The 26,487-nt window shown below is 42.4% G+C and overlaps 1 protein-coding gene across 8 annotated transcripts in view; it reads right to left on the reverse strand.

Annotated features, from left to right (window-relative positions):
* Positions 1–26,487, reverse strand: part of CALN1 (calneuron 1) — a 423,249-nt gene that overhangs the window by 73,485 nt on the left and 323,277 nt on the right. For all 8 annotated transcript variants that reach the window (XM_034420798.2, XM_034420802.3, XM_087889567.1 and 5 more), the window contains one exon: positions 12,345–12,488. In XM_034420798.2, the coding sequence (XP_034276689.1) occupies positions 12,345–12,488 (144 nt within the window). The remainder of the gene's footprint in view (positions 1–12,344; positions 12,489–26,487) is intronic.

A 26,487-nucleotide genomic window follows, 5' to 3' on the forward strand; every position in this document is an offset into this window, starting at 1 on the left:
GCTCAAGGTTGATTCAGCCTTCCATCCTTTCTAAGGTAGGTAAATTGAGGACCCAGTTTGTGGGGGCAATAAGCTGACTTTGTATAAATATACAAAAGTATGAAGGCTATTGCTTAACGCACTGTAAGCCGCCCTGAGTCTCCGGAGAAGGGCGGCATATAAATCAAATTTTTTAAAAAAGATAACTTTATCTTCTTGCATTATTTTGCTTTGTCTCCTCCACCACTTCTTCTGGTTTCTCATCTATTTTCTCAATATTATGTTCATCTTTTTCTTTTTCCTCTGTTTGTTGAAGACCTTCTACACTCACTTCTTTATTTTTGGACCATGTGCTTGGTGGTTCTGTTCACCATTAAAACCTCTTTCCAATCAGCCCCCATGTTTCCAGTGTCTTTCTCCTGGCTTGGAACTGAACCAGATGGATATCTCTTCTCATAGTACGTAAGGCAATGAGCTAGAAACTAGGAGACTGTGAGTTCTAGTCCCACCTTAAACACAACGCCAGCTGGATGACTTTAAGCCAGTATTCCTCTTAAACTGAGGAAAAGAGCAAGAGCAAATTGCTTCTGAAATCTTTCCAAGAAAACTGCAGGGACTTGTCCAGACAATCACAAGAAGTCAGAAACTGAAAGCACACACAAAAAATAGTTGTTTAGTGACTGCCTTGGATAGCAACCAGTTGCAGTTATGATGGCAATGGAAAAGGAACTTTGATACCGATACCATCTCTCTCCATGTAGCATGTGTTTGCCATTATAGTCAGTTAGTATGTGTTGTTCTGTTTTTGGTCTTTTGTTTGTTTTTAACCTCCTTCACAAGGTGTAGAAATTGTATAAACAAGCTATTTCTTCCTGAACCTCCTGTCTTTTGCAGGCCAGCACGTCCTTAAAAGAACAAACTTAGCTCTGTGACCTTAATTACTGGTACCAGATGCTGGTACTTACCTATAAAACCCTACATGGCTTAGGTCCAGGGTACCTGCAGGACCATCTCCTGCCTGCCTCCCACCGTCCTGTCCGCTCTCACAGGGCACCTCTCCTCAGGGTACCGTCGACCAGACAATGTCATCTGGCGACATCCAGGGGTAGGGCGTTCTCTGTGGGCGCCCCTGCCCTCTGGAACGAGTTACCCACCGAGCTCCGGATGGCGCCTGATCTCCGTTCCTTCCGTCAAGGCCTGAAAACTTGGCTATTTCAACAAATGGGCTGATTCAGATTCTTGGGTTTTATTATTTGTTATTATTTGATTTTAACTGGTTTTAATTCGAATTTTATTGTATGTTTTTGCTTGTGTTCGCCACCCTGAGTCCTTTGGGAGAAGGGCGGCATATAAATACGTGCAAATAAATAAATACGTGCAAATAAATTACTGAAGTTTGATTAAAACCAAGCTGCTGTCTGCTTAAGACATGATTGTCCTCCTCCTGATGTTTTCCTTTCTTTTAATATGTTTAACATTTCTCTTCAGGCTGCCCTGACTTCTTGTGGAGTTGAGCAGCCTTGATTTTTGAATGAATGAATGAATGAATGAATGAATGAATGAATGAATGAATGAATATTACTCACACACTATGTCTTCAGAACTGAACAAGCTTTTGGATGAGAAGCAAAATGTCTTCAAGGAAAAACAAGGAAGTCCAGTTGTCTTTTGAAAAAGCACTTTTGGGTCAAGCACGACCTGAGACTGGATGGATGGATGGATGGATGGATGGATGGATGGATGTCCTCACTGGGTGGGTGAGGAATCGTGGACCTTAAATTAGATGCTAACTTTTTGCTTATGTGTCATGCATGGCTGGTTTCTACCTATTCTAACATCTAAATCTATTCTATAAACCACTTTAAACAAAACATGGCTTTTTAATTGCATTTTGTCCTGTCTTCACAGCAGAGTGTTAAAACTGCTTCTAAGGATCGGATTGTGTTGTGTTTCTCGTTGAGAGGAGCCAAATCAGTTTCCAAGAGAGACGTCTTACAAGGAGATAACAGTGACACATCGTGCACAAACCAATGCTGTGTCCCACTTTTTTTCTAAATCTTATTCATTTGGCTGCAAAATGCTAAGAGTTTATCAGAAGTAGACATACACTGGATCAATCCAATTTATAGATTTTAAAGCACTAAAAGTACAGTTTAATGAAGAGACCTCAATTTCCCTTTAACTACAATGATATAACATACAAAAGGGTTTTGACTTGAGTTTTAATTATGGACTACTCAGAATAGAATAGAATAGAATAGAATAGAATAGAATAGAATAGAATAGAATAGAATAGAATAGAATAGAATAGAATAACAGAGTTGGAAGGAATCTTGGAGGTCTTCTAGTCCGACCCCCTGCTTAGGCAGGAAACCCTATACAATTTCAGACAAACAGTTATCCAATTTCTTTTTAAAAACGTCTAGTGTTGGAGCATTTACAACTTCTGGAGACAAGTTGTTCCACTGATTACCGTATTTTTTGGATTATAAAATGTACTTTTTTGTCTCCCAAAAGGGGGTGAAAATGTCTGGGCATCTTCTAGACCAAATATTGCCGAAGCCCCGACCACCTGCCGGCTGGTTTCTTTGCCTCCGCACGCCCTGTTTTCGGGGCTTTTTTCAGCCCGTTTTTGAGGCTTTTTTCAGCTCATTTTCGAGGATTTTTTTGGCCTGTTCTTGAGGATTTTTGGGACCCGTTTTTGAGTCTTTTTTCGGCCTATTTTCAAGAATTTTTTTGGCCCATTTTCAAGGCTTTTTTTCAACCAGTTTTCAAGGCTTTTTTGGGGGAAACTTTTCCAGAAAAAACGGCCTGAAAAAAGCCTCAAAAATGAGCAGAAAAAAGCCTTGAAAATGGGCTGAAAAAAGCCTAGAGTGCTATTGCTATTGCTAACTGAGGACTACCTGTAGTATTGGGTGGGAGATTAATGGTATATCCCAGGGTAGTAGAGTACATTGTCAAAATGAAATACAACTTTCATCTCTTGCAATAAGGATGAGTCCATATAATCACTAGGAGTTGAGCTCAAATAGAAGAGACCTTTACTGTAAGCATAATTTACAACTTACACTATTATTTTCATGGGTAAGAGAAAAGAAAAAAAATCACATTAAAGCGATAAGAGAGGAGTCTAGAGACTATGAAATGCAGTTCAGGGTATGTATTTGAACTCTGGACTCACCTACTCTGTATAAAAGGTAATATACGCATTTTTCAATGACTTTTTAATGTGTGGAGGTGTGCAGACAGCAATGCGGTTATTTGGTTTCAGTGGACCTTGACATTAATTCAAACACATTATTTATACACAAACGTATAAATATAAATGAGATTGTAATATAACGCAGTGTTTCTTCCTTCGCCTATCTTTCTGCCTGTCTAATTGCTTATATCAATCCTCAGCGCAAACATAATAGGTCAGGCATTCAATTCATCTGCTACAGTTCAGTGGTGGGTTTCAAATTATTTCACCACCGGTTTGCTGAAAATGTGAGTGCACGCGTGCGCACGGCTTCCACACTAGCTGGTGGTGCGATTTGCTGGTTCTCTGAACTACTCAAAATTTGCGCTACTGGTTCGCCCGAACTGGTCCGAACTGGCTGAATACCACCTCTGCTACTAACCCACTTGCAAGCTTCTTTTGCAAAATATCTTTTCCTGAATTATTTCCATTTTTGCTGAACTCAAGCACCTGGTTGAGCAGAGAAATGCATGCATTCCCTGGAAAACTCCACAAGAGTGTTATCGGGAAAGAAACTATAAGTTGACAATGGCAACTACATATAAAGAAAATTTACATAAAATGTTTTATAGTGGCACTTACCACCGGCGAGACTAGAAAAGATGTTTAATAAACTGTCCACCGAATGCTGGAAATGTAATCAGACATCAGGCACATATTATCACATGTGGTGGACATGTATGAAAGTAAAGAAATATTGGACCAAAATACATGCATGGTTAGAAAGAATGTTAAAGCTGCATATAGATTATTATAAGCCAGAAATATTTTTGTTAGGTATAATACCATAAAAGAATGATAAGGGGAATTTATATTTAATAGTACATGTTTTGACAGCAGCAAAGATCGTATTTTCACAGTATTGGAAAAATGAGGAAACTCCGAGAGAAGGAGATATAATTAAAAAAATATTAGATTGTGCAGAAATCTGGGTCCTCATTTTACCCACCTCGGGAGGATGGAAGGCTGAGTCAGCCTTGAGCCTAGTGAGATTTGAACTGCCAAATTGCAGTCAGCCGGAAGTCAGCAGAAGCAGCCTGCAGTACTTCACTCTAACCACTGTGCCACCATGGCTCTTTGTAACTTAAAATATGTCTTAGGGGAAAGTACAAATATCTGGACTGAAGTTTTTCCTCCATAAATATTAATATTGTGGGCAAAAATCAGAATAAATTGGTTTCAAAAGTTAATATTTTGGCACTAGGACAAAACTTCACAATATTTCACTGTTACCAGTATAAGTGGCCCTAAAAAATAAAATAAAATAATTTGAAAGAAAATTGAAAGAAAAAATAATGACCATAAGTCATAACCTACAGTCGAGATGGCCTACCCATCTCGACTGTAGGTTGTGACAGGTAAAAGGGTCACCCATATGACCAAACTGATTTTATGATCTTCTTTATAATAGTCATTAAGTAAACCCTGTGGTCATTAAGCAAACTTATGGTTTGCCAAAATCCAGGAATAAATGTTGGTTTTCAGCAAAATCATGTGATCATGGGATGCTGCAAACAGCGGTAAATTCAGGCCGGTTGCTGCACCCACTGTCAGAATTTTGGAACAAGGTTGTAAATCATCCTCGGGAGCTCTACTATAAGCCTGAACAGTCGTTTTGCAACTGGTCATAAATCAAGGACTACCTTTAGTTCTGAGCCCCTGAAATTAGGCTTGTGTGAAGGAACACTGCTCCATTTTGCTAAGTTTGTTCAGATGTTTTATCTCAGTTGGCCACCTAGTTTTAACAAACAGCACTTCTTTGCATAACCTGTCCTCTAATGCAGGGGTCTCCATCCTTGGCAACTTTTAAGACTGTCAGTATATAAGGGTTCATGAATTGGAATAGACATGGTAACAGGTCAGCCAATGGGGACTGTTTGGTGAGCCAGATGGCTCGGAGCCTGGGCGTGACTTAGGTTCACTGATCTGTATATATATGAGTGCTTCTGTGATTCTATAGCTTTTGTGATTATATATAATCTGTATTTCTGAATTCTGAGCTCTGGTTCTGGCTTCTGCTGTATGATATTGTATATAAAGAAGTTTCTTATTATAAATGCATCTTGCTGAATTGTTTACTTGTGCGCTGGTTGGATTGATGCAAACTCTAACAAAGATCTGGGGACTTCAACTCCCAGAATTCCCCAGGCAGAATATTGCAGCAGACATACATCTCTTTATTTTCTCCAGCAGCTCTTGACATCTTTTCAATCAGCTGAAATGTGGGGATTTAATGAGGATATAGAATAGAATAAGGGGAGGGGAGGGGAGGGGAGGGGAGGAGAGGAGAGGATTGGAGAAGATTAGAGAGGAGGGGAGGGGAGGGGAGAGGAGAGAAGGGGAGGGGAGGGAAGGGTAGGGAAGGGAAGGGAAGGGAAGGGAAGGGAAGGGAAGGGAAGAGAAGAGAAGAGAAGAGAAGAGAAGAGAAGAGAAGAGAAGAGAAGAGAAGAGAAGAGAAGAGAAGAGACGTCTTTACTGGTCAAGTCTGATAGACACACAAGGAATTTTTCTCCGGTGCAGTAGCTCCAGTGCAGTATACATTCAAAACAACAAAATAATCATAATCATAACATCAAAGTAATAATAATCATAATAATGAATACCAATAAGAGAAGTTAGTGGAACAGATGAGAAGGATGAAAGTAATACAGCCATACTACATACTTAGACATAAGACACTACTGTGGGAATTAGGTATTTAGCAGAGCGCGAGGGAAAAACCTGTCTCTGTGTCTAGTTGTTTTGACATGCAAGGCTCTGTAGTACCGTCCTGAGGGGAAGAGTTGAAACAGTTTATGTTCAGGATGTGTGGGGTCTGTAGCAGTAGCGGGTTTCGATTTTGTTTGCTACTGGTTTGTTCATGGGAGTGCATGCAGGAGCACGCGCTGCTTCTGCACATACACAGAGATGTCCGGGCACATGGGCGGAACCTCTTGCTGCCACCGCTACCTTTTCGCCTGATCCAGGGCGAACCAGTAGCAACCCACCATTGCTCTGTAGGTATTTTCTCAGCCCTTTTTCCGACCTGTACAGTATACAAGTCCTCAATGGAAGGCAGTCTGGTTGCAATAGTTCTTTTTCTGCAGTCCTAACTAGCCATTGAAGTCTGTAATTTGGTTACTGTACCAAAGCAGTCGTAGAAATACAAATGACAAACTCCATAATTCCTCTGCAGAACTGCATCTATATATAACGGGGAAGTATAATTATTGTTGATATTGTAACTATCTCCTTCACTATGATTTATGTTTTCATTTCCGTACGTATCCTCCTGTAAAATAACTCTTGCAGGCCAGAATATTTAAATGTAAAGCAGAAGCTAATCAAATCAGCAATTGAGCTGCGCCCGGAAACTGAAGGGCAGATAGAGAGGTTTGTGCGGAATTCTGAATCTTTTAACAAACACCATCAAAAGGTTAATTCATAGATCACCCACTTGGAAAATTCTCAAAGGGAAATCTGTTTAGCAACTCTGCTCTAAACTCATAGTTACAAAACTTGGAGCACCACTGTTCAGTAACAACAAGCCGTACTAACAAACATTAGAGAGTTGTAAAAGCGATTGCCAAAATAGTATTAACGGCAGCAATATACCGCAGTACTTAAGCGGCTGAGTAAAATGTTGAAGGGAAGCTTCCTTTCAACAAAACTTCAGATGAATCACCTCACCGAAAAGAGATTTATGAGATCTGTGAATTGAAGCCAGGTGCTGTGCTGAAGCAGCATTAATAAATCACGGAGCTTTGAAATTTGCATGGCGTTACGGACCCCTTGGCAAACTAAGTGCTTTTCTGCTGTTCTTGTAATGTTCATTTTTGCAACTTCACATCTATAAATGCATAATTCAAGGGGCGTGCAGGGGTTTCTGTGAATGGCTGATTGGGTACCCTAACCCTAATATATGTGCCAAGCCAATGAGTTGCATATCTCCTGCAACTGCCTTTTGGATCATTTCTGGAGGGACATGGCTGTTTTTTTTTTGGGCAACCACTTCACTTCTCAGCTTCCCACCTCTTTAAAGTCATAACAGATTAACAGAGTTGGAAGGGACCTTGTAGGTCATCTAGTCCAACCCCCACCCAAGCAGGAGACCCTAGACCCGCTGCGAACCAGTAGTAAAGGTAAGTAGAACCCAATCCTGGTTTTGCTTCATTTTATGACTTTTCTTGCCACATTTGTTAAGGGAATCACTGCAGTTGTTAAATTGGTGACATGATTGTTAAGTAAATCTAGTTTTTCCCATTCACTTTGCTCGTCAGAAGGTTGCAAAAGTTGTGCAACATGACCTCGGGACACTGCAACCGTCATAAATGTGAGTCAGTTGTCAAGCATCCGGATGTAAATCATGGGGATGCTGCAAGAGTCGGAAGTGTGAAAAACGGTCGTAAGTCACTTTTTTTCAGTAAAGTTGTAACTTTGAGCGGTCACTAAATGAATCGTTGTTAAGTCGAGGACTACCTGTACACCACAAACTAGATGGTGAGACAAACAGGAGCATCATGAGGTAAATTACAGAACATACAGAGCCCACAGAAGAAAAAAAGGCGGGGAGAAAAGGGAAACGCCTCCTCCACACCCACAGCAACCTATCACAACGCAGACTGCTTCACTCTCCAACCAATCAACTATAACTGTGTGTTTTGGCTCACTGTACAACCCCACTGCTCCACCTATTAAATTTAATTATCTTAACATGGTCCTTCCAACTCGAATGGGAGCTTACTCCAAATGTGGGGAAGGGTATCAAAACTAACTTGTCTAGTGTGCACACTTTGATTACAATTATGATGGCATTTGGGACCAGAATTTCCATTGCTGAGCAATGCAGTGGTAAAGCTCAATGGCATACGATTCAGGGGTGAAATGCTCCCGGTTTGGACCAGTTCAGCCGAACCGGTAGCGATGGCGGCTGGTTGTTCGGAGAACCGGTAGCGATGGTGGTGCAAGGCTCCGCCCACCTGCCCGGTCGTCATTACTTCCTGGATTTAACCAGGAAGTAACTTTTTTTTACCCTCTGCGCATGCACAGAGGGTTTGCGCATGCACAGAGGGTCCAAGCATGTGGCGCGTGCACTTCTGAACCGGTTGGGAAGGTAAGTAGATTTCACCCCTGATATGACTGTAAAACCTGATGCCAAACTTAATAACAGTCCCCATTACTGCTGTTTGCTGACTCTGTAAACTGCTTAGAGAGGCCTGTAAAGCACTATAAAGCAGTATATAAGTCTAAGTGCTATTGCTATTGCTATACAACTTTTACAATTTGCGCCATTAAGAGAAATTTAAATTTCTGGATTATCAGTGAATGGATGCCAGCCTAACAACAGCCCAGATATTTATTGAAGGTATTGTAAACCTGAGCATTTCCTCCCTTCTTTTTTAACCTATTTCTCCCCAATTCACTTAGGCACAAGCAACCAGAAGCACATGTGAAAGGTTCAAGTTGATTACTACAGGAGTGGGCAAATGTGGCTCTTTTACAACCTGTGGACTTCAACTCCCAGAATTCCTGAGACAGCCGTCTCAGGAATTCTGGGAGTTGAAGTCCACAGGTTGTAAAAGAGCCACATTTGCCCACTCCTGTAGTAATTTGAACCTTTCACATGTGCTTCTGGTTGCTTGTGCCTAACACATGTAAAATTTGCGCACCCCTGGACTATTGTATTCTATCTATAGTACAGGAATTTCCCCAGAATGTTCACTTTCTTTTGAAAAAATAAAGTTCAACTATATAAACTACGGTGTAAACAGATAAAGTTGCATGGAACTTGGGGTGGGAATGTCAGGCATATGCTTCTTGCAGCTGTGCAAAGATTCAAGGCTAGTTCCCTGCTTGATCTGTCCTCCTTGCCTGGGTGGGTTTTTCCATTGTTTTGTATCTTGCTGATAGTTGAAAAAAAGCTTATTCTTTGAATAGTTTTGGAAATGTGGATTATGTAAAAGTTAGAGGAGGACACCACTTTCCTGGATTCAACAACCTGGGCTCTTTGCTTAAGAATTTGGAAACTGCTGGTGCTGCCCTTTCTTGGCAGTCAAAATTTATTAGAACAGACATTTGTGCTTATTCTTACAATTGGGGAAATAGTAAGAGGTGGGAAATGTCCAATTCCTCTTTACCCAATTCTCCTGATCCAATTTAGCACATTATTATACATCCAGGCTTAGCATACAGATAAACTGCAGGAAGTCAGGATCGGGTATCTCCCACCATTTCCATCTCAAACCATTACATTATTTTATAAAAGAATCATGTATTTTTGTAAATGTAATAAAGGCCCATTAAGGAGAACATTTATGCATGTATACTCAGCATCTAGACAGATTGGCAGAAGAAAAAAAAAACCCTTTCTGATAATTTCTGTAGCGATTGAAGACAATGGACTAGAAGCTCAGAGGCTTTTTAAGTTCCAAGTCCTGCATTGAACTGGAAGCTAATTTAGTAAATCTCAGCCAATCGCTCTCTCGTTCAATCCTAGAAGAAGGCAAGGGCAAACTGTTTCTGGAAATGTTGACAAGAAAATTGCACAGACAACTGCATGTAATTGCTAAAAATCAACACACACACACACACACAGATGTTATCAGGGTAGCATTTTTGCCTCTGACTACATACTGAAGGGACGCAGTGGCTCAGTGGCTAAGACGCTGAGCTTGTCAATCGAAAGATCGGCACTTCAGCGGTTCAAATCCCTAGTGCCGTGTAACGGGGTGAGCTCCCGTTACTTGTCCCAGCTTCTGCCAACCTAGCAGTTCGAAAACACATAAAAAATGCAAGTAGAAAAATAGGGACCACCTTTGGTGGGAAGGTAACAGCATTCCGTGCACCTTTGGCATTTAGTCATCCCGGCCACATGACCATGGAGACGTCTTTGGACAGCGCTGGCTCTTCGGCTTTGAAACGGAGATGAGCACCGCCCCCTAGAGTGGGGAACGACTAGCACATATGTGCGAGGGGAACCTTTACCTTCACGTACTGAAGGAGAGAAGAATACTGAATGGTTAATAGAATTTAATACAGGTAGAAATCAGATTTACTTTATTCATTACATTCCAGGTAATCCTCAATTTATGACCACAATTGAGCCAAACATTTCTATTGCTAAGTGATACATTTCTTGTTATGTGAGTTTTGCCCCATTTTATGACCTTTCTTGCCACAGTTGTTAAGTGAATCACGGCAGTTGTTAAATTAGTAACATGGTTGTTAAGAGAATCCAGCTTCCCATGTTGATTTTGCTTTTTCAGAAGGTCACAAAAGGGGGTCACATGTTCTTGGCACACTATAACGGTCATAAATATGAATCCGTTGTCAAGTATCTGAATTTTTATCACATGACCACAAGGGATGCCGCAATTTTCGTAAGTGTGAACAATTGTCATAAATCACTTTTTCATGCCATTGTAACTTTGAACGGTCACTGTTGTAAATCGAGGACTACGTGTAGTAGAATGCCTGTCAATCACACCTCACAATATAACGTAATAAAAACAGCAATGAAATAGAAATCGTATCCATTTACTTTAACAATAGGGCAGCACATAAAAGCACCAACAGTAAATAACCAGTAATTCTGAAAAGAAGCATGGAAAATAAAAGCAAGGTATTCACCACAATGAAAGTGTCACGATAGGCTGTTTCTGGAGGGCTATCTGCTGTGCTATTGAAAAGGCACTCTTATCAATGAGCTTCCTGCTCTTTGATAAGAAGTTCTGGTGAAAGGCTTCGGAAGAAGATAGTTGTGTGTGCACAGAGATACTTCTCCAAATAGAGTAAGAACATAATGAAAAGATGGGCACTTCAGGCACCCTTTCAAGAGGAAAATCCATACAATTCCATGCAGATGAAAGCAACGAAGATATCACAGGCAAGTAAATGCATTCTCCCACTCATATTCACGTGTTGGATGATTTCCCTCTTTTGCATTTTTTCCACAGTGAGTTACCACACTTGGCATCCAGATAAACTATTTTCTTCAGGGGTGGGTTCTACTTACCTTGACTACCGGTTCGCAACGGAATCACGTGATGGGATCACTTCGCTTGCTGAGTTTCTATGCATGCGCAGATCATCTATGACGACATCCGGGTGGGTGGGCGGAGCTACCCCCCGGTTTTACTACCAGTTCGCAAGAACCGGACCGAACCGGGGGCAAGCCACCACTGATTTTCTCCCAAGCCTTTTGGGCTACTGGCAGGGGTGGGATTCAGCTGGTTCAGACTGGTTTGGGAAAACCGGATGTTAATTTTAATCTTGTTCACTGAACCGGTTGTTCCAAGGACTGGCTGAACCCGCCGACCCCACTCCGCCCCTCCCAGAAGTCTCCACGCAGCCCATTTTGGATGCCAGGTAAGTGCAAGGCGTGCACGAAGGCTCTGGGAGGGTGAAAAAATGGGCCTACCAGAAGTCCAGAAACGGGCCTGTTTGCGGCCTCCGGAGGGCCTCCAGTGCACAGGGAAGGCCATTTTCGCCCTCCTGGAAGCTCGAGGAAAGCCTCTGGAGAGGACAATAACCGGGCCTACTGGAAGTACCGGAAGTCTGGAAATGGGCCCATTTCATTCCTCTGGAGGGCCTCCAGAGCCTGGGGGAGGCTGTTTTCGCCCTGCTGGAGGCTCAAGGAATGCCTCTGAAGCCTGGGGAGGGTGAAAATGCCCCCCGCCCCACCGTGGTGTCTCCCAGAGCCTCCGCTCACCCCCTGCACTTATCTGGCATCCAAAATGGGCTGCGTGGAGACTCTTGGGAGGGATGGGGTGAGTGGTGTCAGCCAGTCCTTAGAACAACCAGTACTAAGTGGTTCACCCGAACTGGTCCGAACCGGCTGAATCCCACCCCTGGAGATAGGGAAAGTCAGGGCCATTTGGTTCTTGCTATTCCAGGGACAGGCATTTGATAGAGAAGGCACATCTCCTAGGTCCTACCAGATCACATTTATTGAGTGACAGGGTTTGGAGCTCACCAACTTACTGGATGAGGAGAGTTTATTGCTAACAGTCTTGTAAATAACCTGGCTCTGTGGCATTAAGAATTTTAAAAGGGTTACGTAGCACCTTGAATTCTACCTGGAAGTCTGCTGGCAACCAGCACATTCTCCTTCAGCAAAGACTATGAGAAAAACTGGAAGACTCACCATCCATGTCCAACCGCTGCATAATAATGGCCAGTTCCACCTCGCTAGGCATGTATCCCAGAGAGCGCATGGCCATTCCCAGCTCCTGCTTGGAAATGAAGCCATTGCCATCCCGGTCCAGGACTCGGAAAGCTTCCCGAATTTCTAAAGAAAAAAAAATAAAAGAAGGGTTGAATTATTTTCTTAGTGCATTGATTTTCTTCAAGCACTAATGCTAAGACTAAGACCTTGAAGCTGTTCTTAGGAAATTTACAACAACTTGGTTCTTTGAAATACATGTAGTCCTTGGCTTACTACCACAGCTGAGCCCAACATGTCCATTGCTAAGAAAGTCAATTGTTTACGTGAATTTTGCCCAATTTTACAACCTTCTTACTGCAGTTGTTAAGTGAATCACTGCAGTTCTTAAGTTCTTGTGGCCCGTCAGTGGCCTGTGCAGATTGTAGCTGATTCTGACAATGAGGAGGCTGGTGTGGCATTGTGCCAGCAGCCTGTGCAGCTGGCACTCGAGTCAGACAATGAGGAGGCTGGAGAAGATGTGGTGCCAGAGGCAGGGACTCAGCCAGGGCCTTCAGAACCTCCAGAAGCTCCTTTAAGTGAAGAGGACGAAGAGGAGGAGCCTCTTCTCGATGCACAGGCACGCAGAGCTGCCAAAAGGCAGGAGTGGTGCCTCAGGAGGAGGTCTCCTCGAGAGTAAGACTTGGGGCTAATTGGCCACTTCCTTAGCCTATTTAAGGAGGAACACCGACTGAAGCAACTTGTAGGGAACAACTTTAGTTCACTCTCCTTCGCGTCTGGATTCTCTGTAAATTGCTTCTGGGCTTTCTGCCCACCATAGTAAGATTGTGATTACTTTATCTTTGGTTTCTTGTAGGCTGTTAAGAAAGTTTATTAACAGCCTTTGTTTGAAATAGACTGAATTATTTTAGTAAATTAAGTTTTGTACAGACTTTGTGTGTGCTGTGTTCTTTGGGGTCTGTAGCTGGGGCAGAACATAAGTTAGTTTCACAGTTGTTAAGTGAATTTGGCTTCCCCATTGACTTTGCTTCTTAGAAGGTCACAAAAAATGGTCATATGACACCGGGACACTGCAACGGTCATAAATGAGAACCAGTTGCCAAATGTTCAAATTTTGTTCACATGACCACAGGGATGCAGCAATGGTCATAAGTGTGAAAAAATGGTCATAAGACACTTTTTTTTAGTGCTGCTGTAACTTTGAACAGTCACTCTATGAATAGTTGTAAATTGAGGATTACCTGTAGAAAACTGGAGATCCTAGCCAGTGAGTGGGATTAGCCTCTTTTTTCCTAGACCATTTTTAAAAATCCTTCTCCCTTTAGGCCATTAGTGAGTCATATACAGTATATATACATGAGCATGAATGTGTAAATTTCAAGGACATTCTTTTTTTATATGGGTCTCCTGCATGCAGACAATATCATACTTAGCCTTTCTTAATTTGTTCAAAATCCTACTACGCTTATTAGGAGCATTTAAACCATTAATATTTACAGATATCAAACGTACTAATTCCCCCATCTCCTTTTCTCACCTAAGTTTTTACTTTCCCGCTGTTGTGGCCTTCTTAGCTGTTTGTCTTGTCTCCCTCTGAGGCGTTGTTAATTCCTCAATTTTTCGTGTTCCCCCACCCTTCTTTCCCGCCTTTCCTTCTCTCCTCTCCTCTACCTCTTCTTCCTCTTGCGATTCCTCCAGGCTTCTACTTTCCCCTTCTCCTTCAACATCTAATTCTGACAAATTAAATTGTTGTTCCATGAGTTCTCTTGCTTCTTGAAGACTCCGAATCCTCACTTTCTTATCCCTCCATGTCATCAATAAGCCTTCAGGTAACAGCCAATGATACAAAATTGCGTTTTTCCTCAGGAAAGTCGTCAAAAATTGATATCTGCTTCTCTGTTCTCTTACCCGATGTGGAATTCGTTTCAAAACTATTATCCGTTGGCCTTTATATGTAATAGTTTGATCCCTTGTTCGTTTATAAAATTCTTCGCACAAGGCTTTCTTATTAAAACGAACGTGAATTTCCCGCTTAATTCTATGCGCCTCACCCCCCCGTGCATGTGCGCACGACCCCCCCCCCAGCACTCCCCCCACTTTTGGCACACAATGGCACTGTGGGCCCGGTAGGCCCATTTTTCACTCTCCCAGGCTCCAGAGCCTTTCTAGGAGCCTGGGGAGGGTGAAAACGGCCTTCCCCATATCCTCTGAGGCCACCCAGAGGCTGGAAAAAGCATGTTTCCTGACTTCCAGTGGGCACAGAAGGCCCAAAAATCAGTTGGCCGGAGCTGAGCTCGCGTGCCCACCAATATGGTTCTGCGTGCCCCCTGTGGCACGCGTGCCATAGGTTTGCCATCACGGGTATGGGGTCTTCTGCTTAAGCAAGGGGTTGGACTAGAATATCTCCAAGGGCCCTTCCAGCTCTATTCTGATTGTTTCTTAAGAAATGGAAACACAAATAATACTGGACTTAATTCATGCCGCCAAATTTTGGGGAATTTTTTTCTTCTTCTTGCAGCATGCATTCTTTTTCTATATTTTCTCAGACACCTTTTCTATCTTCTATCTGATCCTCAATCAGAATTTAAAGGAGGTGGGAGAAGCAGAAAATTTCTTGTATTAGACAGTTTTCCCTTTTATGCCAGTGATTCTCAACCTTAGATTTGAGGTTTAAAGCAGGGGTGTCAAACTCAAGGCCCACGGGCTGGATCCAGCCTGCAGGGTACTTAGATCTGACCCGCAGGGCCTCCCTGGAAACAGCAAAGAACCAGCCCGTGGTGCCTCTGCCAGCAAAAACGGAGCTCACACGGGACGCACGCGGCCCTCCTGAGCTCCATTTTCACTGGCAGAGGGTTGCAGGAGGCCATCACAGCTGAAAACGGAGCTCGGAAGCCCGTTTTTGCTGGCAGAGTGCTTGGGCCACCACAGTGACATCAAACTGGCCACGCCCACCCTGGCCACATCCCCCCCGACCCCTTGAGGGCAAACACAACCCTGATGCGGCCCTCAGTGAAATCGAGCTTCGCATCGTATGAGGATTCCAACCAGGGGTGAAATGCTCCCGGTTCGGACTGGATCACCCGATCCGGTAGTGATGGAGGCAGGTGGTTCGGAGAACCGGTAGCAAAAATCTCTGTCCCCCTCATGCCCAGCTGAGCTGCACGATCATCAGAGGCTTTTTAAAAAAACTTTTAAAAGCATTTTTTCTACAACCTCTTTGGCCGAAAAAATGCTTTTAAAAGTAAAAAAAAAAAAGCCTCTGATGATCGCGCGGCTCAGCTGGGATCGTCAGAAACTTTTAAAAGCATTTTTTTCTGCAACCTCTTAAGGTTGTAGAAAAAATGTTTTTAAAAGTAAAAAAAAAAAGTTGGCCATGCCCACCCAGTCACATTAACCCCCCCCCTCCACCAAGCCATGCCCAAAGAACCTGTAGCAACAAATTTAACATTTCACCACTGATTCCAACTCCCAGAAATCCCTATCTAACATGCTGGCAGGAGAATTCTGGGAATTGAAGTCCACACATCTTAAAGATGGGAGTAAAGATGGGTAAATTACAAGCATGATCAACTGGAATAGATATCTATAGCCTGTTGATCTCCAGATGTGCAAAGATTACAAACCCTCAAGCTGCCTGAGAATTCTAGGAGCTGAACTCTCATCGAAGCTGGAAAACACCACAGGTGGAAGGGCTGAACAAAACATTTTGTGCCACTGGGAATTCCAGAATTCCCCAACAGAAGGAAAACCCTATTGCCCATCTTCAAATTTTAATGGAGAATTTCCAACACCAGAAAAGCAAAAACCAAGAATGTCACAGAGAATAGGCCAGCTATATCCCACTCTTAAATTAATCTATTTTCTACGCAGACACAATGCACTAACTCATAAAACAAACAGGCCACAATTGTGCAACTTGTTAGGCCACAGAAAGAATAAAACAAACAACTATGGCATATTTAACCAGGGCATTGGAGTTGGGAAGTATTTATTTATTTGACACATTTATATAAGTATCCATCTTACATCAATCTCTAGACATTTCCTAGCCAACAGTTAAAAAACATAAATAGAACCTGAATACATACACCTATTTATTCAAACCACAAACATTAAGTTGACATTAAGGTTAGATAACCGTGAGGATGTCTTTGTTCCTGTTGGGTGAGTCTTTCATTTGTTCTTGCCGACTAATTTTTTTTTTTGCTGATACTGCATTTTTTCCCTACTGTTCTACGACATAGTTAGTTGCCCGGAGTCATATTTGCAAGTTGGGCGGCCACATAAATGGATTTAGTGCATCAAATAAAATAAATGCAAGTGCGAAGTTTTGAACTGATCTGTTTAAGTACATTATGCAACCCAGACTCAGGATATTTAAATGCCTGAAAAGTCATTGCAAAGATGTGGGCCCAGGGGAGTGAAGGTGTGATGATGCAGCCTGTGATGTGCCTTCTAACCTACTTTCCTATTCATATTTAAATGAGTTGTTCTGTCTTTTCCTCCCCCCCCGCCCTTAATCTGCGGAATAAAAAGCTGCAATGATTTTGGAGGGAAGAGTGTAAGTAGAATGGAATGGAATGGAATGGAATGGAATGGAATGGAATGGAATAGAATAGAATAGAATAGAATAGAATAGAATAGAATAGAATAGAATAGAATAGAATAGAATAGAATAGAATAGAATTCTTTATTGGTCAAGTGTGATTGGACACACAAGAAATTTGTCTTTGGTGCATATGCCCTCAGTGTACATAAAAGAAAAAGATACGTTCATCAAGAATCATAAGGTACAACACTTAATGATTGTCATAGGGTACAAATAAGCAATCAGGAAACAATATCAATATAAATCGTAAGGATACAAGCAACAAAGTTACAGTCATACAGTCATAAGTGGAAGGAGATGGGTGGTGGGAACGATGAGAAGATTAATAGTAGTGCAGACTTAGTGAATAGTTTGACAGTGTTGAGGGAATTATTTGTTTAGCAGAGTGATGGCGTTCGGGGAAAAACTGTCCTTGTGTCTAGTTGTTCTGGTGTGCAGTGCTCTATAGCGTCGTTTTGAGGGTAGAAGTTGAAACAATTTATGTCCAGGATGTGAGGGATCTGTAGATATTTTCACAGCCCTCTTTTTGACTCGTGCAGTATATAGGTCCTCAATGGAAGGAAGGTTGGTACGGTGTTTCCCTGAAAATAAGACCCTGTCTTATATTTTTTTGAACCCCAAAATAAGGCCTTATTTTCGGGGATGTCTTATTATTTTGGGGCGTGTGGAGCAAGACAGGGCTTCTCTTGCCATCTTACCTGATTTCCAGCTCTGTCTCCCTAACCCTAATCAGAGGAAATGGCGGGAACCAGCTGCACATGCATTTAAATATTTTCAGGGAAGGCCTATTTTCGGGGAGGGCTTATTTTCAGGGGGGGCTTATTTTAGTGCATGCGCTCAAAAGCCCAATTGGGTTTATTATAGGGGATGTCTTATTTTCGGGGAAACAGGGTAGCAATTGTTTTTTTTTTGCAGTGCTAATTATCCTCCGAAGTCTGTGTTTTTCTTGTTGTGTTGCCGAACCTAACCAGACAGCTATAGAGGTGCAGATGACCGACTCAATAATTCCTCTGTAGAACTGGATGAGCAGCTAGAGAAAACTATACAGGTAGCCCTCCACTTCCAACCACAATTGAGCCCAAAATTTCTGTTGCTAAGTGAGACAGTTGTTAATGAGTTTTGCCCCCATTGTGCGACTTTTTGGCACAGTTCTCTTTGCGGTTGTTAAGTTAGTAACATGATTAGATAACAGAATCTGGCTTCCCCATTGGGATTGCTTGACAAAAGGTCACACACAAAAGGGGATCACACGATCCCGGGACCCTACAACCATCATAATTACGAGTCCATTGCCAAGCCTCCAAATTGTGATCACGTGACCACAGGAAATGCTGCAATGGTCAGTAAGTGTGGAAAACCAGTCATAAGTCATTTTTTTCATTGCCTTTGTCGGTTGAGATCTGCATACGTGGGACTGATTGGGGTAGATTGTAAGAGTGACACCGAAATATAATTTTATGTCATTTTATTCTATTTTACATATTTGTATTGTCATTTTATTCTACTGTATTTTACCCTACTCTTATTTTAAATTGGTTGTATAGGATTTTATTGGTGATATGTGTTTGAACCTTGTTTTTTGATATGGCCTATAGCCTTGATGGCGAAGCTATGGCACGCGTGCCACAGGTGACACATGGCGCCATATCTGTGGGCACGCGAGCGTTGCCCTAGCTAAGCTCCAGCATGCATGCGTGCACCAGCCAGCTGATTTTCAGGCCTTCTGGTACCACCGGAAGTCAGGAAACAGGCTGTTTCCAGCCTTCCAGCCTCTTGGTGGATGGGGAAGACTGTTTTCACCCTCCCCAGGCTCCAAGAAAGCCTCTGGAGCCTGGGGAGGGTGAAAAAACGGGCCTACCTGGCCCACCGTGCTATCACGTGCCAAAAGCGGGGAAAGCATGGGGGGTTGTGCACACATGCACTGGGAGGCAGGGCACACTGAATTGTGGGTGTGGGCAAGCACACGCACAACACCCCCCCCCCACGCTCCCCACACTTTTGGCACCCGACAGCAAAAAGGTAAACCGTCACTGGGCTATAGGCTAATCAATAAAACTATCATCATCATCATCATTGCCTTTGTAACTTCAAACATCGTTGTAAATCGAGGATTATCTGTAACTCAAGAGTACTTTTTTAGTATCAAATTCCCTGTACTAGTGGGGAAACTAAAATTACAACTGAATTTTTCTTTTGGAAATAGTGGAAGAAGAAAATTTATTGTATCTCTATTTGTGGATACCCACCCACCCACCCACCCAATGTATATAGGTTGATAGATGCCAACATACCATCAAGTCCATGTCAGGTTTTTTTAGCAACAATAAAATAAAATACAAAACACATGGATTTTTTTTTCACCAAAAGAGGGAGCTATAATACTGAATAAGAGTCATAGTGTCACAGCACCTCCAACTGATTTTTTTAAAAAAATATGCTTCAATTCGGCCACTGATGAATCAGAACATTCTGTGTATAAAATTCCTTTTAAACTTTCTTCTGCATTTCAACAAGAACTAATAACAAAGAGAATTCATTGCTGGCATCTGTTGTTATTATGCTCCACTGAGTCATAGCCAACTCCTGCTGATTCGATGGATAAAATTCTCCAGGTTGTCCTATCTCTCACCATACTAAGCAATTTTTGCAGGTACATTTCTGTAATTCTGTCGATTTTTCTTACACGCTATTGGTCTCTTCTCTTTCTTCCCATCTTCCCTGATTTGATTATCTTTTCTATGGGAACATGAGCCCACCTCATGTGCCCTGAATATGATATTCTTTGTTTCATGATCCATGCACCATGGGTCAGTGGTGGGATTCAAGTAATTTAACAACCGGTTCTCTGCCCTAATGATTTCTTCCAACAACCAGTGTGCCAAACTGCTCAGAAAGTTAACAACCGGTTCTCCCGAAGTGGTGCGAACCAGCTGAATCCCACCACTGCCATGGGTGCTCTATCGCTGGAGGTTTTCAAGAAAAAGTTTGGACAACCATTTCTCTGGGATGAATAAGGACTTCTGCCTTGGGCAGGAGGTTAGACTAGAAGACCTCCAAGGTCCCCTTCCGGTGCTATGATTCTATGCTTCAGTGAACATTCTGGCTTGATTTAACCTAGTATTGAAGAATTGATTCTTATGTCTGTCCAAGGAATGGGAAGTAATCTTTTCCATCACCATAACTCAAAGTAGATGATTTCCACAAAGGGTACACCTTTCATCTAGATCAGGTGTGTCCAACCTGCAGCCCTGACCCCATAAGATCATAAACTTTTAATAGTATTATGTGATTTATATACACGAACTATATTACAACATGAATAGTAAGCCATCCAGAATCATTGACTGAGATGGGCAACCATAGAAATTAAACACACACACACATATACACACAGCACCAGTGGTGGGTTTCTCCTGGTTCGGCCTGGTTCGGCCGAGCCAGTAGCGGTGATGATATGATGTCACCGAACCGGTTCTCTTTGCTTGGGAGCTGGGCCCTCCTGCCCCCCCGCGTTATTCTTACCTTTTATTTGGCCCCACCCCCAATCTATTGCTGCCTCCTGAGTCCCAGCTGATCAGCTAGAAGGAAAAAAACTGTTTAAACTCTTGCTGCGAGGCTTCAAAGGGCCGCCCTACACCTGATCAGTGTTAAAAGGCAGTGTGGTGGTAGACCGGTGTCTCCAAAAATGAATGAGTAGACTGGTGCCTCCAAAAACAAATGAGTAGACTGGTGCCTCCAAAAACAAATGGGTAGACCGGTGCCTCCAAAAACAGATGAGTAGACTGGTGCCTCCAAAAATGAATGAGTAGACTGGTGCCTCCAAAAACGAATGAGTAGACCAGTGCCTCCAAAAACAAATGAGTAGACCGGTGCCTCCAAAAACAAATGAGTAGACCAGTGCCTCCAAAAACAAATGAGTAGACCGGGGCCTCCAAAAACAAATGAGTAGACCGGTGCCTCCAAAAACAAATGAGTAGACCAGTGCCTCCAAAAACAAATGAGTAGACCAGGGCCTCCAAAAACAAATGAGTAGACCGGTGCCTCCAAAAACAAATGGGTAGACCAGTACAGCTTTACAAGCAGTTTAAAGCCTGGTAGACCAGTACCTCTGCTAAATCCTAAAGAATTGTCACATGACCATCAAGCCACGCCCACAAAATAAGCCACGCCCAAAGAACCAATAGTAAAAGTTTTTAGAACCCACCTGATACATACACACACACACACACACACACACACACACACATTACATATAGCTCAAAACAATACCTCTTCACTCATGTGGACCAGGCAAGCCAAAAGGTTGGACACCAATAGTCTACACCAGTGATGGCTAACCATTTTTTCCTCGGGTGTCAAAAGTGTGTGTGCACATGCCTACACCCATAATGCAATGCCCCTCCCACATGCCCCTCCCCCTAAACATGCATGCGACCCCCCGCATGTGCATGCGACCCCCCCGCATGTGTACATGACCCCCCCCCCTTTTGGCCTCACATCCCAAAACAGCACTGGAGGGGTGGAAAAAGCTTTTGCCTCCCAAAACGGCTGGGAGGGGGGGGGAAGCCTCCAAAAAGGCTGGAAGGTGGGAAGCCTCGCCTCCCAAAACAGCACCGGGAGGGGAATCTCCGGAGATCTGGAAAGGCACAGGCAGCAGAAAGTGAGGAGAAAGGTAGCCTCCCCCCCGCCCCCCATGGATGCCAGCGCGTCTCTCGCTTGCAGGGCAGATCTGAAAATCAGCTGGCCAGCGGGAAGCACACATGTGCAGTGGATCTGAGCTGGGTGACTGCTTGCGTGCCCCCAGAGAGGGCTCTGTGTGCCAACTGTGGCACATGTGCCATATGTTCGCCATCACGGGTCTAGACACTGTAACAACGCATGCTTGCATTCTCACTCAAATATATCATCTGACAGTCTTTTTGCCTAATTTCCATGTATTCATTCCATTTTTAAGCATTATAGTCCATCATTAACTCCTTTCTATGCCTGTTTTCTTATGACACTGACGAGATTGGAGCTTCCTATATTTCTCTGATTTTCTTGACTAGATCCCTTGTGCTTCTTAATCTGACACTTTCTCTTTTTTTAATAAAAAAGTGTTTTATATTTTTATATTTAAACAAACAATACATCATTAATTATTCAGTGTCATCTGGGTACATATTTTTGTGTCATCATATTCCTCCTTTACTATCATTTTCTTACTACATTTCTATCTTACTTTTATATTTTAATTTAATTTATTACAACACTTTTTTCAATTTCTTGCATTTATATTAATTTTTATTATATCTCACCTCTATCCATTAATAGAATTGCCCCATATCCTGTAATACTCCGATTCTTTCTTTCCCTTAATTGCCAATGTTAGTCTATTCATTTCTGCACATTCCAATATTTTCTTAATTACTTCTCCCTCTATAGGGATTTTTTCTGCTTTCCAATTTTGTGCAAATACAATCCTAGCTGCAGTTATGGCATGTATATATTTTTTCTTTACTATATTTCTCTGGTAAGATACCCAATAGGAACAGTTCAGGTTTTAAATCTATATGTTGTTGTATTATTTCCTCTAACCACGTTCAAATTTTTACCCAATAGTTTCTCGCTTCTGGACATGTCCACCACATATGATAATACGATCCCGGTATCTGATGGCATTTCCAACATTTAGCTGATTTATCTTTAAACATTTTTGCCAATTTTTCCGGTGCTATGTGCCATCTATAAAACATTTTATACTGATTCTCCTTATATGCTGTGGTCATTGTTAATTTATAGTTTCTTTCCCATAATTGCTGCCATTTGTCTAATCTGACACTTTCTTGTATTTGTCTACACTTTGTGTTAGCTTTTTTATTCATGTCAGAAGCACAGAGACCCTTCCGGGTTGAAAGGATCATCGTTGGGGGCTCATTTTATGTCCCTGGCAGGAGCTGCATGAAGGATGAGAGCTCAACCCTACCCCATACCAGCTCTGGGGTCTCGAACACAGGCTTGCTAACCTCCTGCCCAGGGTTTCAACCACTTGAGCCATTGTGCTCCTTTCTGTGTTAACTAAACCAACACTACAACCACACTATGCATACAGATAGGTTTTTTTATTTATTTATAACCATTTATTTAGCAACTGTTCAGAGTTACAATAGTACTTGAAGTCTGCTTGTGTACTGTTTAAGTACATGTAAGTACATTTTCACACTATAAGTAAAAAAAAAAAAAAGACTTACTGGTCCTTGCCCTTACAACTGCCATAGCATCCCCACAATCTCTGCTCAAAATTTGGGTGTTTGACAACCAGCATATATTTACGATACTTGCAGTGTCCTGGGATCATGTGGTTGACATTTGCAACCTTCTCAACCAACTTCTGATAAACAAAGTTATGTGAAGTATTAGCACTTGGAATATTGGTCACCACCAGAGGTGGTATTCAGCAGGTTCTGACCAGTTCTGGAGAACCGGTAGCGGAAATTTTGAGTAGTTTGGAGAACCGGTAAATACCACCTCTGACTAGCCCCGCCCCCATCTATTCTCTGCCTCCCGAGTCCCAGCTGATTGGGAGGAAATGGGGATTTTGCAGTAACCTTCCCCTGGAGTAGGGTGGGAATGGAGATTTTACAGTATCCTTATTCTGCCACGCCCACCAAGCCATGCCACGCCCACCTAGCCACGCCCACAGAACCAGTAGTGAAAAATTTTGAATCTCATGACTGGTCACCATATTACAAAAAAAGATGTTGAGACTTTGGAAAAAGTGTAAAGAAGAGCAACTAAGAATATTAAAGGCCTGGACTGGAGACAAAAACATATGAAGAACGGTTGCAGGAAATGGGAATGGCTAGCCTAGAGAAAACAAGGACTAGGAGTGACATGATAGCAGTGTTCCAGTATCTGAGAGGTTGCCACAAATAGGAGGGCATCAATTTATTTTCCAAAGCACCAGAAACCAAGAGAAGTAACAATGTATGGAAAGTAATCAAGGAGTGAAACAACCTGGAATTAAGGAGAAACTTCCTAACAGTGAGGACAATTAACTAGTGGAACAGCTTGCCTTCAGAAGTTGTGGGTGCTCCATCACTGGAGGATTTTAAGAAGAGATTGGACAGTCACTTGTCTGAAATGGTATAGGTCCTCCTGCTTGATCAGGGGGCTGGACTAGAAGACCTCCAAGGTCCCTTCTAGCTCTATTCTGATTAAATCAATGGGGAAGCTGAATTTGCTTAATGATGGCATGATTCACTTAACAACTGCGGTGTTTTGCTTAGCAACAACAGCAAAAATTGTCATAAAATCAAGCACAACTCGTTTAACAGCCACTTTCCTTAGCAATGGAAATTCTGGTCCCATTTCTGGTTGTCAGTCAAGAACTAACTTTATATACCTGCTGGAGCTTTTCAAATTGTGTTGGTGGAAGTATAAAAAAAAAATGCTGAATATTTCTAGTTTTAATGGCGATGCTCCGTCAATAAGTGTTTTGACTGAAAGTTTTTGAAGAAATTTGGTGAATCATCCAACAATTTTTCACCATAAATTCTGCTTGTAGTCTACTGTCCATATTCTCTAATTCATATAAATTGATGCAGCATAAGAAATTGATTCAGATCTTGCTGCTAGCTTCTAGGTTCATTACTGCATAACACTAGCAAATTAAAGAGAATGGAGCAGTGGTTCAGATGTGAGGAAACTGTATTGGCAGAAAAAAAATAACACAACAAAGATTTAGGGAAACGAAGAATAAATGTATTGAAACCTGATCAACATATATATTAGTAATATAATGGTTTTTCTTATAAATGACTCTTGGTTGTACAAATGCAATTTTGAAATGCCGTCATTATGATTAAAAAGTTTGCATGTGCACATTCATATTACCCTGTTTCCTCCAAAATAAGACATCCCCTGATAATAAGCCCAATTGGGCTTTTGAGCGCATGGCAATAAAGCCAAGCGCTTATTTCAGGGTTCAAAAAAATATAAGATAGGGTCTTATTTTCGGGGAAACATGATATATAAACACACACATTCACAATTTTGCTGTCTATTTCTTTTTGTAATTTTGCATTCTTTCTTTCTTTTTTTGCATTTCACTTTTGGACTTCTGTTTTTCAAAACGAAACAAAAAAATGATTTTGCATACTGTGCCTGTCAATGCCTCCTTCAAAAAGCCATTTTTTACCTGGTTTTGCATCGTTGCTTCATCTTCCCAGGAAAATGTATAGTTGAGAGAAAGAAGTGCTAATCGCATGGCCAGACCAACTCCAAAGCACTTTGTTATACCTTGTTGCTTCAGTAATCCAAACATATTCTTTTCCAGCTTGGCATAGTTACAATAATGCAAGCACAAGAAAAGACATGGATTCTTTAAAGGATGTTCTAACAGCGATAGTCATGGTGGTATGCAGGCCCATGCCTGTTATAAAACAACTTCTCAGTCTAAGGCCCTCGAAGCTGCAGAGCCCTACAACCACTTAGAATGAAAAAAGATACGTACCACTGATTTTAACCAAGCTATGCCACTAAATCTGGAGAAAGACACAGTGGCCAACTGATTGGAAAAGGTCCTGGGGTGGGCAGCTGGGGGTTCGCAGGGGTTCGGGAGAACCTCTAGCTAAGATTCTATGAAGTTCGGAGAACTCCCAAATCCCACTCCTGACTGGCCCCGCCTACCCACCCCTTCCAGGAGTCCCCACGCGGCCCATTTTGGATGCAGGTAAGGGCAGAGCACATGCAGAGGCTCGGAGAGGGTGAAAAATGGGCCTACCGGAAGTCCAGGAAGGCCAGAAATGGGCCCGTTTCCTGCCTCCAGAGGGCCTCTGGAGCCTGGGGAGGCCATTTTTGCCCTCCTGGAGGCTTGAGGAAAGCCTCCAGAGCCTGGGGAGGGTAAAAACCAGAGATGGGTTTCAGCAGTTTCTGACTAGTTCTGGAGAACCGGTAGCAGAAATTTTGGGTAGTTTGGAGAACCGGTAGTAAAAATTCTGATTGGCCCCGCCCCCATCTATTCTCTGCCTCCCAAGTCCCAGCTGATTGGGAGGAATTGGCAATTTTGCAGTAACCTTCCCCTGAAGTGGGGTGGGAATGGAGATTTTACAGTAACCTTCCCCTTCCACACCCACCAAGCCACGCCTACCAAGGCATGGCACGCCCACCAAGCCACAGAATCGGTAGTAAAAAAATCTGAAACCCATCACTGGTAAACACACACACACACATGCCATGGTGCAGGAGGCCAACTAGGCCATGCCAACCATGCCCAGCTCTGCGCAGCTCTGAAGAAGCTTCTTGGATGAGAAGCAAAACATCTTCAAAGAAAAACCGGAAAGTCCACTTGCCTCTTGAAAAAAAGCACCTTTGGGACAAAGGAATAGGACATGTTTGTATACTCTTCCTCTATTTTTTCATCCTGGGTTGAAAGACAATGAACATGGTTTTAAAACTGGAAGAAGAAACATCAATAACATGTGCTATGCCCATGACAGTAGCACTTAGGATTTATATACTGCTTCATAGTGCTTT

The sequence above is a fragment of the Pantherophis guttatus genome, chromosome 1 (genome assembly GCF_059756535.1).
Source record: "Pantherophis guttatus breed Tessera chromosome 1, ASM5975653v1, whole genome shotgun sequence".
NCBI lineage: Eukaryota > Metazoa > Chordata > Lepidosauria > Squamata > Colubridae > Pantherophis > Pantherophis guttatus.